General features: G+C 44.0%; 1 protein-coding gene across 3 annotated transcripts in view; it reads right to left on the bottom strand.

Annotated features, from left to right (window-relative positions):
- CHAF1B (chromatin assembly factor 1 subunit B) overlaps positions 1 to 17,021 on the bottom strand; it is a 102,184-nt gene extending 85,163 nt beyond the window's left edge. The window contains exons 1-12 of one of the 3 annotated variants that reach the window (XR_012881609.1): positions 15,918 to 16,093; positions 12,562 to 12,685; positions 11,769 to 11,901; positions 11,234 to 11,351; positions 4,146 to 4,249; positions 2,659 to 2,755; positions 2,049 to 2,136; positions 1,738 to 1,831; positions 1,565 to 1,634; positions 1,269 to 1,357; positions 333 to 495; positions 1 to 115 (exon numbers count right to left, since the gene is read on the bottom strand). The exon at positions 1 to 115 is cut by the window's left edge and continues 293 nt beyond it. Coding sequence is in view for 2 of the 3 variants with exons in the window: in XM_075854598.1 (XP_075710713.1) it covers positions 1 to 115; positions 333 to 495; positions 1,269 to 1,357; positions 1,565 to 1,634; positions 1,738 to 1,831; positions 2,049 to 2,136; positions 2,659 to 2,755; positions 4,146 to 4,249; positions 11,234 to 11,351; positions 11,769 to 11,901; positions 12,562 to 12,684 (1,194 nt within the window). In the remaining variant the exon portion in view is untranslated. Of the gene's footprint in view, positions 116 to 332; positions 496 to 1,268; positions 1,358 to 1,564; positions 1,635 to 1,737; positions 1,832 to 2,048; positions 2,137 to 2,658; positions 2,756 to 4,145; positions 4,250 to 11,233; positions 11,352 to 11,768; positions 11,902 to 12,561; positions 12,686 to 15,917; positions 16,095 to 16,276 lie in introns of those variants that run through there. The other 2 variants (XM_075854598.1, XM_075854597.1) reach the window with 2 other exon arrangements.
- Between the last annotated feature and the right edge of the window lie 1,233 nt (positions 17,022 to 18,254).

Genomic DNA, 18,254 nt, shown 5'->3' with positions numbered 1-18,254 from the left:
TAAAACGAATGTAGGTTTCTCTTTGAGAGGAACTCCAAGTTCACCTTCATCAAAAGTCACAAATGAACAGTATCCATCAGTGGAGGAGATTGAGAGGAACGACCCATCTTTGGACCTGACATGAATTAAAAAAAAGAATTATAAAGTGTAGTGGCACTTTACATGTGGATTTTTGCACGCGCATGGATGCGGTCACTTTGTGATTTTTTTTTGTCCAGAGTGGATTTTCTGGACTTGTGGATGTGCGTCTTTACATATTTATTTTTCTCCTAACTTGGGAGTGTTTTACGAAGCGTGCTGGAGGCATTGCGTGTATCATCCTGTGATCTTACCAGGATATGTCGCTCAGAGTGTGATAATGCACATTGGAAACATAACCAAAAGGAAAAAGCTGCTGCGTGTCATAGAATATCACAGCATCTTCGGAGGCAACAGCAAAAACCATACGATAAGGCTGCGAGAGCAGACGCCGCTGGGGCACCTCTGCGTTATCATCTGAAAAACAAATGAGCGAAGCATAAGCCACAGATTTGAAAAAATTAAAAAAATGAAATGACTGAATTGGTAGCATCTTCCATTGGATTTAGCACTTTGTGAAGTTTTAGGAAGCATTAAAATATTTTTAAAGGAGTTGTCCGTTTTGCACTACCGCTATCCAAGACAACTTGGTACTGTATATGTGCACTTTCCTTAGTGCATCACAGAAGTAAAGTATTACAAGGCAGCCGAATAAATCTATTTTAGTCTGTACAATGCAAGTACAGCAGCAATACACTACAGTGAGATATGCTCTTTCCCCCGGGGCTAACACATGGGAGGGCCCAATCAGGACACTATCTCACTTAACATTATGCTCTGGAAAGAGTAATCCAAAACAAATGACACCATTAAAAGGGGTGGTCTCCTAAAAACAACCTCTTTCCATATGCCCTATTAGGGTATAAGATGTCAAAGGTGGGTCCCCTGCTCGGGCCCCCCCTACCTTCTATATTTCAGTACTGAGAGCTGCTTTGGAAGACCTGGCCAGTTCATGCATTAAACGGTGGGCCATTCATATCAATTGTACAGCCAGACATGGCTTCCCCCGGCGATGACCGCTAATCACCAGGAGCTAGAAACCAGACACTGGTGGCAGGTAGGGGATTTTTTTTTCGTAATCCAGCTATGATGAAGGGTATAGCCACCCTGAATAAAGTAACATGACACAGATTATACATCTACACATCAAGTACAACACAGAAATAGGAGTTAAGACTAATATACGTCACCTTTGGCTGTTGGTCTCAACTCAAAAAAGACGGGACAACATCGAACTGCAAGTGTGGCCTTTCCTGGACATGGGAGATGAGCTATGGGCCTAGAGACAAAATTTCATTTTAGCACTTGGAAACCCTCATAACCGAAGGAAATAAAAATCAGGATACAACTTCTATGACAATTAGCCCTCCTCTATACCCTGTGGCGCACTCATGGATATATATGCTATGTAACTTGATGAAATACTTTGCACATATTTATACACCACAAAGCGGTTACCCTAAATACAATCATTAAGTGCATTTACCTCTTTAGACTCTTCCTAGAGAACACATATGTTGTGCTAACAAGGGACTCTCCTATCTCCACACATCCGGCTGAAAATGAGGAAACAAAATCCACATTAGAAATTCTATCAATATAAAAAGGCGCAGAACATACAAAACTTTACACAGATTAAAATAATCACAAGTAAGAGACCTGGGGTGAGGAGGAGGGAGCCGTCAGGTGTGAATGTAAGTCTCCTGAAGAAAGATTTCATACTGTCATCGTGAAACATTCGGTAATTTTTAGACTGCAATTGAGAGCGAGAGAGAAATCTGTAACTAAACTGAAGTAGGTTCGTCAGGTTTTTATTTTATTGTCCCTTTAATATTACAATCCCCACCTTTCTCATTGTTTATATTTAATCACTTCAAGAAAGAAAAAAAAAATAATTATATATATTTTTTTTTTTATTAGGCACCAATCGCAATCTTATCAATATAAAAAGCAAGCAAGTGAAACTGTACCTCTCCGTCAGGCGTGGGGATCGCAGATAGCATCTTGCTGACATTGAAGGCGACTCTCTTGGTTTCCGTTCTGTAAACCCTCAAAACTCTGGACACAGAACAATTTCATTTAATTCAAGTCTTTGCATATTGGGAAAAAAACTGTAAATTTGCAGGAATGGGCTAAAGTGTTCCCTTTATTAAATCCTTAGCTATAAGGGAGTACTACATATATTTTTAAGGCGCACCTCATCCATACAGATGCACTACAGAATGAGGCTGTTCACACTGCCATTTGAGACAGTACCAACACATTTAACAAGAATAGTGCAGCGCAATTCTTGTAGTCAAAACAACGGAACCCCATTAAAAGTCAATAAGGTCGCATAATTTGACTGATCCGGCATAACGCCATGGTTTCTGTATTGAAAAACCGCATGGTTACCCTAAGGACAAATAATCGAATCAGTAAATCAGTTCTCACACATGCATTTAAATAGGGCTGTGTTCACATGTTGCAGTTTTGTTGTAAGCTTTTGCTGCAATTTTTTGCAAAAAAACAATGCTAAAACCTGCAACTAAACGACAATTTATAGTGCTATCCAGAAACATCACCGCATGTAACACTTACCGGTCACAGCTTAGTGTTGCAATGTACTGTCCTAGAGGATCCCAGGTGACTCCCTGCACATAACTCTTGTGCTCATTAAAAAAACACATTTTCTGACCTAAAAATGAGAAGTACACACAATGGAAACGTTAAATTGGCCCAGTATCCTATTTAATTTACTAGAAAGCGAAAATCACTTAAAGCGAACCTGTCAGATATTGGTGCTGTCCTGCTTGAGTGCAACATTAAGAAGTGACAGACAAGCGGATTATTAATGTTAAATTGTTTGAGTATTTAGAACTTATACCTACAGCGTGCGGACAGCGGCGCAAGTATGAGGCCAAGTATATTCACACCCCCCACACTATGCGCAAGATCTAAATATTCCTAAACTACTTAAAGACCAAGAAGCATAAATATCTGACAGATCCGCTTTAATAAGAGATGTTATTTTAGACACTTCTAGTCTTTTGTTCACCTATAAACTTATATTGACAGTTTTCCTATAGATAGTGTCTACATAGAAATGCGGGAACGTTGCAAATGCGTTAGAACACTCGCCAGTCATTTTTATTTTTTAGTCAAGTTACATTCATAATACTCCAGACTTCGGAGCTGAAATCTCCCTGCTTCTTTAGTATCTGCATGAAACTTATAATTAGGCACAGAAATATATAGGGAAAAAAAAGGAGATCTGCTTTATCAGTATGCATTTTAACACAGAGCTTTAAAGGGAGTCAACTAATATTTAGTCGCCTGTCAATAAACAGTGAAATTATTTTCAGTTGATGGCTCGGGTCATCAGTGTGTGACCCCGGAACCTCAAGCGATAAGTAGAACAAAAGGCCACACACCCTGTGTCCTGCTTATCGTGTGGGACCCCAGACAATCACACATCGATGGCGTATTCCAAGGCTCCCTCTCAAAGTTAAATCCCAGAAAGCCCATTTAAAGGGTTGTCTGCTTTGGAAAATCCCTACTTATTAGAAGGGTCTCTTGACAAAAAGATGATCATAAAGTGTCCCCCTGCTGGGACCCCCAGCGATCAGATGTTATCGGTGTAGAGTCCTGGAAGTATTTAAATTCCCTGCAGCGCCACCACAGGGGAAATTAAGCACTACAGTGTCCATTCATAGCATTGGGCTGTGTAATGCAGGACATGTCAGGTCTTCCAGAGTGAGGCGCTCTTTATAGCCGCTTTCCACTGTAGCCAAGAGATGAGGACCCTGAACAAGATACACCCCCCCTCTCTATTAAACTAATAGGGTATTTGAAAATAGTTTTTTATAAACTAGACAAACACTTTAACAGTTTGTCTTTTGCGATAAATGTTCTATTTATGTTAATAAAGCAAAGTATATCGATGAATGGAAGTAAACATTGACAGACACGCTTAAAAGTTTTTCTTATTCATTTGTCTGCAAGTCAAGTACGATGCATGGCCAAGTCACAAAGTCGCATTGCATGGTAAGCATCATAAATTAAACGAAAAGCTAATAAGATCTCACCTTTAACAGCATCCCAAATTATTGCTGAATTATCTACAGATGCTGAAACCATGAAGTTGCTGTCCTGTGTCCAGCTAATGTCATACACATCTTCCAAGTGACCCCTGCAAAAGCAAGACTTAGATTAGTGGTTTACTAGGTACAGTTTTTGCCCAAACAAAAATGAAGCTTGAAAATAGAAAACTGGATTTTTGTACTGCCCGTAAAATCATTTTCACGTTGTATTCATTGGGTAAAGCACCATGCGTCTAGGCCCTCGCCACTAAGAGGCCGCTGGCACTAGGTAGTAAGAAGAATTACCTAGTGTTTTTGGACTTTGCAAAGGCATTTGACACTGGCCCCCATAGACGCCTAATGGGTAAATTAAGGACTATAGGTTTAGAAAGTATTGTTTGTAATTGGATTGAGAATTGGCTCAAGGACCGTATCCAGAGAGTTGTGGTCAATGATTCCTACTCTGAATGGTCCCCGGTAATAAGTGGTGTACCCCAGGGTTCAGTGCTGGGACCACTATTATTCAACTTATTTATTAATGATATAGAGGAAGGGATTAATAGCACGATTTCTATTTTTGCAGATGACACCAAGCTATGTAATATAGTTCAGTCTATGCAAGATGTTCATGAATTGCAGGCAGATTTAAACAAACTAAGTGTTTGGGCGTCCACTTGGCAGATGAAGTTTAATGTAGATAAATGTAAAGTTATGCATCTGGGTACCAACAACCTGCAAGCATCATATGTCCTAGGGGGAGCTACACTGGGGCAGTCACTTGTTGAGAAGGATCTGGGTGTACTTGTAAATCATAAACTCAATAACAGCATGCAGTGTCAATCAGCTGCTTCAAAGGCCAGCAAGATATTGTCGTGTATCAAAAGAGGCATGGACTCGCGGGACAGGGATGTAATATTACCACTTTACAAAGCATTAGTGAGGCCTCATCTAGAATATGCAGTTCAGTTCCGGGCTCCAGTTCATAGAAAGGATGCCCTGGAGTTGGAAAAAATACAAAGAAGAGCAACGAAGCTAATTAGGGGCGCGGAGAATCTAAGTTATGAGGAAAGATTGAAAGAATTAAACCTATTTAGCCTTGAAAAAAGACGACTAAGGGGGGACATGATTAACTTATATAAATATATTAATGGCACATACAAAAAATATGGTGAAATCCTGTTCCTTGTAAAACCCCCTCAAAAAACAAGGGGGCACTCCCTCCGTCTGGAGAAAAAAAAGGTTCAACCTGCAGAGGCGACAAGTCTTCTTTACTGTGAGAACTGTGAATCTATGGAATAGTCACCGCAGGAGCCGTCACAGCAGGGACAGGAGATGGCTTTAAAAAAGGCTTAGATAATTTCCTAGAACAAAAAAATATTAGCTCCTATGTGTAGAAATTTTTCCTTCCCTTTTCCCGTCCCTTGGTTGAACTTGATGGACATGTGTCTTTTTTCAGCCGTACAAACTATGTAACTATGTACCTCCACCCAGGCATGCCGTACCCTTCCCACAGACACTGGCTAAAATCAGGTTGTACAAAAAGAAGTAGGATAAGACAAAGCTTGTCCACAGTCCCGGAAAAAAAAAAAAAAAAAAACACCAGAACAAACTCCGGGTAATGCACAAACTACAAAAGAGGGCGGGATCTATGTCCCTCAACAAAAAGATTTTACGGTGGATACAAATATCAAATTTTTATCGTTTATATAATTGGGGGACACAGCACCATGGATCATCCTAGAGGAGTCCCAGAAAACAAAATCAAATGACAGCCATACGACCCGCCTAATGCACAGCTGCCTGCAGCACCTGGCGACCCAGACTGGCATCAGGAGGAGGCCAAAGAATTCATCTGGCAAAACTTAGTGAAGGTGTGAACCAAAGCCCAGGCAGCAGCCTTGCATACCTGAGAGACTGAAACTTGATGCCCGACTACCTAGGAGGCACCGATAGCCTTGTAAAATGGACAGTGACCCGAAGAGGAGGAACCTTACACTTGGACTGATAGGCTTCCTAGACTGCAGACCATATCCAATGCCCAATGGCGGTCTTCGATGCTGCCAAGCCCTTGCGTGGCCCCTCTGTAATCGTGATGAAAATAATCAGAGCTTCATTGCAGCCAAATAGATGCGGACTGCTCAAACTACATCAAGATCATGTAAAGTCCGTCCCCTTGAATGAGAAGGGCAGAAGGAAGGGAGAAGAATATCCTCATTGATATGGAAGGACGAGTATCTTCGGTAGGAAGGAGGGGCCAGGTTGGAAAACCACCTTGTGGACAACCAAAAAAATAGGAGGACTGCAGGACAGGGCAGCCAGTCCTGAAACCCTTGTGACAGAGGAGACGGCTATAAGAAGCGCCACCTTCCAGGAGAGAAAATGCGGGAAGACATTGTGCAAGCTTTCAAATAGGAGAAACTTTTGAAGAGCCTCCAAAACCAAATTGAAATCCCAAGGCTCAATGGGTTGTCTAAATGGAGGGACGGCGTGAGCATCTCCCTGCAGGAAAATATTCACTTGAGACCAAAGGACCAACGCCTGCTAGAAAAGAATGGACAGAGCAGAAACTTTACCACAATCAGAACTGCGCACACCTAATGCAAACAGTACAAAAATAAAAAGCTTTTATAAAAAGTAGCATACAAGCTAAAAACTATTTAAAACATACAAACATGAGCCCATGTCAAATAAGCAGGGCAAAACTACAGCCTCAACATATGTCTCAAGTAGGACAAAAAAATATGCAAATATAGTAATAATAGCAAAACGGGTCAATATTGTGGAGACACCTACTCCAAAAAATGTTTTTGATATGTAATATAACAACCCTGAACTGAGCTATGCCAAGAAAATATCTAAAGTGGATGCAATAAAGCACCTACAGCGATAGTGCTGTGGATGCAGTTGAAGGCAAGAATATAGAAAAGGGCATAGTGAGAATAAACAGTCACAAAATGGAGCAGGACCAAATGTAGCAAAAAATCATATATACATGACCCGGAAAGGCTGTAGCGTTGTGATCTACCATAAAGTGGGTGGAATAGTGGACCTTGGGAAAGGAGGTCGGGTCAAGCGGCAAGGCGCAGGGGTGTGTTTGTGAGCAGATAAACCAGATCAGCATTCCAGGCCCGACGAGACCAACCCGGGACCACCAGGATTGTGGGAACACCTTCCCTCTTGAGTACTCCCAGCCGTAGAAGGGGATGGAAAAGAGGGAGAATTCATCCCATGGAGTGACCAGGGTGTCGACCACGATGGCCCTGGGATCCATTGCTCTGGCCACGTAGGTTGGAACCTTGTGGTTGAGACAAAATGCGAAGACATCAATCATGTGCCCCCACATCTCGCAAGGGTGATGGAAGAAGTCTGGTTAAAGCAATCACTTTCCTGGATCCAGCTTCTCTCGACTTAGGCAGTCGGTGGCCCAGTTGTACACTCCTGGTATGTGGCCCGCTGATCACGCCGGTACATGACACTCCGTCCAGAGAAGAATCCAAAAGACCTCCCGATGCATCCCTGGTGGATGAGGTGGGCCACTGTCGTAGAGTTGTTGGTTTGGCTTCTGGCCGAGTGACTCTGTAGGAGCGTCCAATGGGAAAGAGCCAGAAGTATTTCCCTCTGTTTTAGAAAATTGATCTGTAGACTTCACTACCCTGTTGACCAAGTGATCTGGACGAAGTAGCGGCCAAAGACTGCACCACACCTAGACGTCCTTTAAGAAGACAAGCCACTGGAGAAGGAAGTACCATCGGATTCTGAAAACTCAAGTAAGGTAACCAGCATTGTGGTAAATTCAGTGCAGAGAACAGCCTGGTTACCCGGCACCGGCAGGCGAGAGGTGGTTGACGAGCTTATGAACAGGCTGACAATGCACCTGAAGCTAAAGGATAGAAAATAAAACTAAAATAGCAGCAGACTTAAGGTATCAGGCCATGTCTGCCTCCTACGGACACTAGGCTAAAACGGATTTAGGATTTAGCCAGTGTCTATGGGGGGGGGGGGAGGGTATGGCCTGACTTGGCTGACTTGGTAGAGCCAGTCTCCTAGTAGCAAGGGTCTATACCCATGGTGCTGTGTCCCACAATGATATAAAAGAGAAATATGTTTTCATGGCCTCATGCACCATATGGGTCCGTAAGCATAAAAGACAACTTATATGCAACTCAGTGCACTCCTATTAACTGCAGCGGCTGCTTAATAGTTAAAATTAAAAAGTTGCACTACAAAAATTCTTCACGCAGCCCCAGCCTAAGGTCGGTTGATACTAGCACAATACGGACACATTTTTGCACATGAATTATACGGATTAAAAAAAAGAGGTTGTCCTTCAAAAAAAAAAAAAAAAAGGGGATCAAAAAATGCTATAGGGAAAACAAACTGACCCAAGTTAAAGAGGCTCTGTCACCAGATTATCAAATCCCTATCTCCTATTGCATGTGATCGGCGCTGCAATGTAGATAACAGCAAAGTTTTTTGTTTTTTTTTAAAAACGATCATTTTTGCCCAAGTTATGAGCAATTTTATATTTATGAAAATGAGCTTTTCAATGGACAACTGGGCGTGTTTTCTCGTTTTACCAACTGGGCGTGTATTGTGTTTTTACCAACTGGGCGTTGTGAATAGAAGTGTATGACGCTGACAAATCAGCATCATACACTTCTCATCCTTCCCACCCAGCTTCTTTCACTGCAGACATACAGCGTGACGTCACCCACAGGTCCTTCAACATGGTCGTCGGACAAAGAAGATACATCGGCTCCAGGCGTCCAAAAGGTTAATATGCTCGTCTCTAGGGAGTTTCCTATGCTTACTTGCACTGTACCCTCGGACGCCTGGAGCTGATGTGTCTTCTCTCTTCAGACGGCAAGGTTGAAGAACCTGTGGGTGACGTCACGCTGTGTGTCAGCAGTGAAAGAAGCTGGCTGGGAATGATGACGTCCACCCACAGGTTCTTCAACCTTGGCGTCGGAAGAGAGAAGACCTGTGGGTGACGTCACGCTGTATGTCTGCAGTGAAAGAAGCTGGGTGGGAAGGATGAGTAGTGTATGATGCTGATTTGTCAGCGTCATACACTTCTATTCACAACGCCCAGTTGGTAAAAACACAATACACGCCCAGTTGGTAAAACGAGAAAACACGCCCAGTTGTCCATTGAAAAGCTCATTTGCATAAATATAAAATTGCTAAAAACAACGTTACTGTTATCTACAATGCAGCGCTGATCACATTCAATAGGAGATAGGGATTTGATAATCTGGTGACAGAGCCGCTTTAAACTCTACCAGGCCACCCTGCCTAAACAGAGCAATGAGCCTAGTCAAGGGACTGCCCTGACCTCCAACCTATACCCTAGATGCCCTGTTAATGGCCTATCCGATAGAGAATGGGTGGGGTGTAAACACACAGTAAGATTTGGTGTGATAACAATAGGTCAAAAGAAAGGAAAAACAAAAAACCAGCAGTGCAGTATTCAGATAAATAACATACTGGCCTATATTTCTCAAGGATGGAAAAGGTGTATTGTAAAGCGTAATAATATACACACGTGCTACATTTCAGATCTCATTGGCTTTAGGTTTCTCTAATAGAAGGAGGTACTGCACATAAAAAAGAAAAAAAGAAGTACAGATAATAAACAAACAGTCCAGAGAGGAGGCTGGAGATCCCTCACTGTGGCTGGTAATGTATGTGCCATCTCCACTGGACGTGATCAGACCCACCGTCTGTGGTAGACTTAACATGGTGACGGGTCGTGAGTACCAACATATAAATGACCCAGACAACACGGTGACTACTGAAGAGTTATCTTTATTTCTCTATTCACCTGTCAAGTATATTGGGCTACTTATAAATTATAACAGCTCCTTGATCCAGCTTTTCTGTCAGGTTGCACCAGTTATCCTGGTGGCAATCATTCATTTTTTATTGTGTTTCCCTGATGAACCTGTAATTTTACCAGATGAAACGTGTCAGAACTGTGTTTATCTGTACTTATTTTGTTTCTTCTTTATGTGCAGTACCTCCTTCTATTAGAGAAACCTAAGGCCAATGAGATCTGAAATGTAGCACGTGTAGATTATTACAATAAACCTTTTCCATCCTTGAGGAATATAGGCCAATGTTATTTATCTAAATACTGCAGTTTTTTTCATAATTTTTTCTTTTACCTATTGCTATCACTAAGGCCCCATGCACACGAACGTGTTTTTGCGTCCGCAATTCCCCCGCAAATCCACGGGAGAATTGCGGACCCATTCATTTCTATGGGCCCATACACACTATCCGTGTTTTCACAGGTCTCCGCATGTCCGCAAATCCGTGCCGCAGAAACTCAGGACATGTCTTATTACGGCCCGAAAAGTCGATGCGGACATGCCCATAGAAGTCAATGGGCCCGTGGAAAATGCGGGTACACCTCCGTGTGTCAACCGCAGTTTGCGGATTTGCGGAAGTGTTGCTAGGCGACGAGCGGGAATGAGTTCTGTCGTCATCCTGTTTTACCTAGGCTTTTTTTTTTTCATCCGCATTTTGCGGATTACATACGGATGAACTGCGGATTACATACGGATGAACTACGGAGGACATTTCACGGAACACAGTCCTGGAATTTGCGGACCAGAAAAACACTACGGTCGTGTGCATGAGGCCTTAATCTCAGTGTTTACACCCCACCCATTCTCTAGACTATTAAATCGGATAGGCCATTAACAAGGCGTCTAGGGTATAGGTTGGAGGTCGGGGCCAGTCGACTCCGCTATTGATTCTGTCGGAAAACCGGAAAGCTGCCGGAATGGTGACGAACGGAAACCATTAGCGATGTTTCCGTCACCATTGATATCAATGGTGACTGAAACTGAAGCTGTGGTTTCACTTTCCGTTGCAGGGTTCACCCGACGGAAACCTCCGACGGAACCCCGGAACGGAAAGCGAACGTTGATGTGAACAGGCCCTTCGAGATGCTGTTAGCTTGGGTGCTCAGATCCACAGACAGGCCGGGATTTTACTCGTGTGGTACGCTCATCTGAAACCGCATAAAAGAGTCAGGACAAAACTCAGTGCTCCACTCCTAATATATCCATCCTGTTCCAAGATACCTCAGAGACTTAAATACAGTCCAGTTTTCCTTGCTTAACTCCGCTTCTTCTTGACCGTTAAAAGGAGTCGATTCCAGTCCTTTGCTTTCACTGAGTTTCCATAATAATATTACAGCATCTGTACAACAAAGGAAAAAAAATGACTCCAATTACTTTCAGCAACCCAGAACATCGATGACGGACTCCTCACCCAGAGACCTGCACCTACGTTTACCTATAATCAGCTTTCAATGGAGGGTAATTCCTTGCTAAAGCCCCAGCACTGTTGTAATAAGTCCAGACACTGCTTCTATGTGAGCACATAAAATGAGACGCTACTAGGATTCACCTATATGTATGTAAAAGTTTTTGGCGGTTGTCAACACTAGAGATATGTGAAATAAAGTAGTGATTATGTGAGCAGGAATTATTCTGCACTTCCCATCATTAATCCCACTGAAGAACATTAGAGTCCGCTTCTCCTCAGCCCGAGACGGCTGATAACAGGGAACAACAGACTATATCCAAAAGGGACAAAATATAAAATCAACCTTACCATCTCCACCCGACGCCAAAATCTCCCCATTGGTAGAGAATCGCACAACGTTGACAGCTTTAGTATGACGATTGAGACTGGCCAAAAACTCTACCTCTGCTTTCCCTTCTGCATTTTTCTCCACCTTCCATAGCTGACAAAAAAAGAAAAAAAAAAGTTACCAGGCTATTAAATAATAAAACAAATTAAACTTCTGTCCGTATTTAGGCGATTGGGCTGCAGACGTCACTAAACACTCCTGTTTTCCAAAACTTGCTCAAAGTGAATCTCAAACTTTTTGAGCTGCTGTTAACAGCATTTAGAGATCTGCTTTACAGCAGTTACATGGACCATAGGAAAAAAAAAATTGTCTGCAGCTGACCCTTTGACTTCTATGGGAGAGTGTAGTGGGCATGCTCTGTGACCTGTGTAGGAGTCATTGTGCAGGGAGGGGGAGGGCTGCGTCAATCACCTATTGTCAATGGTGGATGCTTGTCATGCTGTTTCCGTGTGTTATATATACATAGGTGTTACCCGTCATAGTAATCCTGCCCGTGATAATGAGATGACTGCTGAGAAGTGATCTCTAGAGAGCAGGAAGGATCAGTCTATTGCGAGGCTCAGTGGCAAGAGTGAAAACGATCTTAAAATATGATTTCAACAATAGGTTATTTCTGATGACACATTCTATTTAATTTATCAATATATTCTAGGGGCTGGAGAATAAGGTAACATTTTCCCATCTCTATTGGCCATCATTGATAATGGACTTATCAGCGAGCACTTACGGACTTTACCCAATAAAGGAACTTACCCGCACTGCAGTGTCTACCCCGGCTGAGGCCATTCTGTTAACTTTGGTGTTGCCATGCTGAAAATCAACACTGTACACCGGCTCACGGTTGTGCCAGGAAATTTCACAGGTGATCACTTTCATTCTGGATATAAAAAAAAAAGGCAGATTAGCAAACTGGACATTTATGGTTGTAATTAATAGAGAACATTCAGACTGGGTCACCGTTACTAGTGGGGTACCACCGGGGGCAGCCTGTTTTTTTAATATATTTATTAATGACCTTGTAAATTGTGCAGTAAAAAAATGGGTAAAACTGACATGGAAAAGAACTTCAGGATATTAGTAGACGGTAAACGTAACTGTAGCAACCAGTGTCAGGCAGCTGCTGCCAAGGCAAACAACATCATGGGGTGAGTCAAAAAGGGCATAGATGCACATGACGTGAACACGGTTCTACACCTTTATAAATCACTAGTCAGACTGCACATGACATATCGTGTACAGTTTTGGGCACCTGGGTACAAGAAAGACATAGTAGACGGTGTGTGTGCCTGTGTTGTGCGGTTCTTCAGCTCTCCGTAAAGCTGCAGGGGGGAAATGTGTCGCGCGCTGTCTCCGTGTAGTCTGTGCGGCAGAGCCTTCCTGCTGGCTAAACTCCTGTTAATTATAATAGAAGCCACACACAGGTTTCTCCTGCGAGAACAAAGTATCGGGCGTGATGAAGCACAACGTACCAAAACACCCCCCCTCGATATCTGTCATCAGAGGAGAGCCAGGAGACCCTCCCCGCCATACACATCAGTTGTCCGACCCCATAGAAATTGGCAACATTTATTTATGGCGTATGGTCACCTTGAACTAAAAACTAAATCGAAGGTCAACACATCTGATAGTGATATAAAGGGAAAGGGCAATATAACGTGAGAAATCAACATTTAATGCCCCCAATGCCGGAATTGCATGTGCCACCTAGGCGGCCCCTTGATGTTCAAGTGCTCCAAACTCTCCTCACAGAACGCTGCCAGCCCTTCACCTCTGCCTGACGGCTGTAGCGGGTCTCCTGATTGGATGCCAGATCCATCACTCAGAGCAGAGGGTGGCACTTGCAACCGCAGCATTAAAGAGGCTCTGTCACCAGATTGTGCAACCCCTATCTCCTATTGCAGCAGATCGGCGCTGCAATGTAGATTACAGTAACGTTTTTTTTTTTTTTTTTTAAAAACGAGCATTTTTGGCCAAGTTATGACCATTTTTATGCAAATGAGGCTTGCAAAAGTACAACTGGGCGTGTTTAAAGTTATGTCCAAGTGGGCGTGTATTATGTGCGTACATCGGGGCGTTTTTACTTGTTTTACTAGCTGGGCGTTGTAACTAGAAGTATCATCCACTTCTCTTCAGAACGCCCAGCTTCTGGCAGTGCAGACACAGCGTGTTCTCTAGAGATCACGCTGTGACGTCACTTCCTGCCCCAGGTCCTGCATCGTGTCGGACGAGCGAGGACACATCGGCACCAGGCGACAGAGGCTACAGTTGATTCTGCAGCAGCATCGGCGTTTGCAGGTAAGTCGATGTAGCCTCTGTCGCCTGGTGCCGATATGTCCTCGCTCGTCCGACACGATGCAGGACCTGTGAGTGACGTCACAGATCTGCACTGCCAGAAGCTGGGCGTTCTGAAGAGAAGTGGATGATACTTCTCGTCAGAACGCCCAGCTAGTAAAAGAAGTAAAAACGCCCCGATGTAACGCACATAATACACGCCCACTTGGACTTAACTTTAAACACGCCCAGTTGGACTTAAGAAAGCCTCATTTACATAAATACAAAAATGCTCATAACTTGGCCAAAAATGCTCGTTTTTGATTTTAATAAAAACGTTACTGTAATCTACATTGCAGCGCCGTTCTGCTGCAATAGCAGATAGGGGTTGCAGAATCTGGTGACAGAGCCTCTTTAAACATTGATTTCTTGGTCATGCCAGTTGCATGACCAACACACGTACCGTTACTCTGCCCATCTCCTCCTCTAAATAGTCAGCAGCAGGCATGTCACGATATCAGAATTTAGACTTCGGTACCGATACTTCGTGTAGTATAGCGATACTCGATACCAAAAACGATACTTTTGCCAATAATAATAAAAAAAAAAGTTCTTCCATTTTCTGACGTGAGGCGCGAGGTGCGATGATGAATTTTGAACCTTCATGTGCCTCACATTAAAAGTAATTAACCCCATCATGTATCTCAGTCATAATGGACAACATTGGGTTAATGTGTGAGGTACATGATGGGGTTAATTACTATTAATGTGAGGCACATGGAGGTTCAAAATTCATCGCACCTCGTGCCTCACATTAATAAGTGAAAGAAGTTTTATATTTTATAACAGCGTAAACATGAATGACGCTATAAATGTGTTATTTCGGTCGCGACGATACCAAATATGTGTATATTTTATTTATGTATTGAATAAATAGAAGGAAGAAGGAAAAGGCAGTGTTGAACCGGTAATTAACACAGGTGTGAACAGGGCCTGAGAGTCTAAAAGATATCATCACGATCGAGTCACATAAACAGGTGCAGGAGGGTCGCACTAATTTGTGGGGCGATGCTGACTGACCGGGTTAGGCTGGATTCACACGTCGGTCAAAATGCTTTTTTTTTTTGGGCTGTGATTCGCACCGTTTTTTTCTTGATTTACAGAAAATAAGGCAAAATGGCGCAGCTTTGCCACAAAACGCAGCAAAAAAAAAAACATAGCGATCGCGACCCCGACTCTGACATAAACCTGTATGGCCAAAATGAAAGATGGACAGGGATTTAGCTGCATTGTTTATTGGATTCCAACTTGGGTCTTACTATAGGCTGTCTGTCCTCCATGCTTTATACTGCAGGTCTGCTTGTTTACATTGACTCCTGTGTAGAAGCTCAGCAGGATGTCAGTGAATGGAAACCTGATTTCTACAACAAGGAAAGAACGATTATAAACTACAAGTCACTGAATCAGAGAAGATTATCAGGTACCGGCCGCATATAGACGGACGGGAAGACGCCAAAATTTCGATTATGCAAAATTTGTGTGAATCACTGAGACGCTTTTACCGTGTCCACGTCAAGTCGACAAATACGTAAGCGTAGTTTAAAAAACCGCCGACCTCCCGCCTCTACTTACAATAACGGGCATGATGCCATGGTCACATGACGGCAAAATGTCCAATCAGGGAGCACGTAGATATTTACAGTGTTTCCATCAAAAATAAGCTTTTTACAGGAGTTTGCTGCAGTTCCATGTAAACCTACGGAATGGTGTCAGATGACAAACTCAGCTCTGCTATATACATTAAAATGACTATGAATTCTCTCACACATTACACTCACCCTAATATGAGGTGGTAAACTGTATATAGCAACCGCAGATCATCCCATCCCCCAAACCCAGCCTGACAAATAATCCTACTCTGAGCAGCGGAGGATGCTGGGAGTTGTAGTCCATGTAACCATTTACAGGAGACGATGGTGCGGAGGTCAATGACGAAGACACATTCGTTTTGGTTGAGCTCAGACACACACATATATTATATACACAGCCGTGTCCCTGCAGCTGATGCACTGGAAACCCCGTAGAATGTCAATTGTAACGTCCCAGTCTGCACGGTGCTCACAGCTCTACACGACAGCTGTCCCGTAGTATGAGATGGATGAGAGCCGCCAGTGACCCCCCCGGGAGCGGGACTTACCTCAGGACGCGTCCGCCTCTCTACAAGGTTTGACTGAAGAAAGTTTCCCGCCCGCGCTTCTCTGTCCCGTCACTTGGAGTCGCGGCTGCTGCAGCGCCATCTAGCGGCAGGGAGGGAGCAGTGCGCTCACCGCAGATAGAAGATGATGGGGAGAACCTGCCCTTCACCTGTAGATTGTGAGCGTAGTAGTCCTCAGCCACACGCGACAACTACTGAGAAGGCATCCAGGGAGATTTTAGATGTAAGGGTATTGTTTTACCAAGAGTGTAGCCCTCAAATACTGAACATGCCCCCATATCACTGCAAACCAAACAGTACCCTCCTAAATCTTACCAACTAGAGAGAACCCCCATAAATAGTAGCAACTAGAAAGGACCCCCATAAATAGTAGCAACTAGAGAGAACCCCATAAATAGTACCGACTAGAGGGTGCCCCATAAATAGTACCGACTAGAGGGTGCCCCATAAACAGCACCAACTAGATAGTGCCTCATAAACTACCAACTAGAGTGCCCCAAAAATAGTACCAACTAGAGTGCCCCATAAACAGTACCAACTAGAGAGTGCCCCATAAACAGTACCAACGTGAGGGTGCCCCATAAACAGCGCCAACTAGAGAGTGCCCCATAAACTACCAACTAGAGAATGCCCCATAAACAGCACCAACTAGAGTGCCCCCATAAACAGTACTAGAGATGAGCGAACCGGGACAACCGAACCTGGCTACATTTTGGCGCCTGCCACATGTTAGATCTAAAATGGAGGATTTCACAATATCACCTGACATCAGGCTACCCCCATGATGCCTTGCAAACGGCTCTCCCAGCCAATCGGGAGGCAGCATAGGGGCGGGCTCAAGCCTGCAATAAAAGTCTATGCACGGAGCTCAGCGGCCATTTTACAGACAGGAGCTGTAGGAATAACATCTCTGTGCAGTAAGGGAAAGCTTTAGGAATCTAAAAGGCAGGAATCCAGAAATCGAAGGGGCTCATCCACTACTCACTACTCAGCCAGTGTGCGAATACGCTTTTATAAGGGGCTCATCCCCGTTGCATCCAACTTGCAATACAGGCAGCCTTTGTAGTAGTAGTAGTAGTACTACAAGGCCCAGCATTCCCTGAGTGCACCGCGGCGTGCCTGATAGAAATTCTCATGCATTGCCATTTGCCAAGCCAGTGTCCGTGTGAATACGCTTTTAGAAGGGGCTCATCCCCCAGGTTTTGATTCAACTTGCTGCACTCCAGCAGTGAAATGTCTGGTAAAAAAAAGGACGGGGTAGAGGAAGAAACACCCATGCCGTCTCCTCTTCCAGTCCAAATGTTGGATCTGTTGGTGCCAGACCCAGTACCAGCATTTGTGGCACAAGACATGTGCCCAGTTCCACTAGTAGCAGCTGCCATGTGCCTGCTCGTAGTAGTATCAGCAAGCCAGACTTGTCCATCTCCTCCGGTGGGCGGGTTACTTTAGACAATACGGCCATTGTGGACTGGTTGGCTGGCTCGCGGTCATCTCAGCAGGAAGACTCTGACGATCTGGCTTCAAGCCAGGTTTCGTTGGATTCCAGATCCTCTACAGTTCCTTGGCACGGTGACAGTAGTAATATGGGTATTTCTAGCGTTTCCATTCCATCATCTATGTCTTCGCTCCCCCTTCCTAGCGGGAAGCCATCTTTCCTGAGAGTCCTAAGAGACATCTCCTCGGGTGCGAAGGAAGATACTGAACAACATAGTGATGATGATTTGTTTTCCGCGAGTCAGCCAACGGAGTGTGTTGCGGAGGTGGAGGTAGAAGCGGTGTCCGAGACGCGTAGCTGCGGTAGTGGGGGTGTTGGTGGTGGTAGCCGTGGTGGCAGACGCAGTAATGAGGGGGGGCATGGAGCCCGCCATGATGTCACATCACATTCACAACACAGTGACAGAAGTGGCGGGGATGATGAGGAGGGCTATGATGATGATGTTGTTTTAGACAGGACGTGGGA

This window comes from Rhinoderma darwinii, chromosome 2 (assembly GCF_050947455.1).
Source record: "Rhinoderma darwinii isolate aRhiDar2 chromosome 2, aRhiDar2.hap1, whole genome shotgun sequence".
Classification (NCBI taxonomy): domain Eukaryota; kingdom Metazoa; phylum Chordata; class Amphibia; order Anura; family Rhinodermatidae; genus Rhinoderma; species Rhinoderma darwinii.
This window is presented reverse-complemented; position numbering and strand designations above follow the sequence as displayed.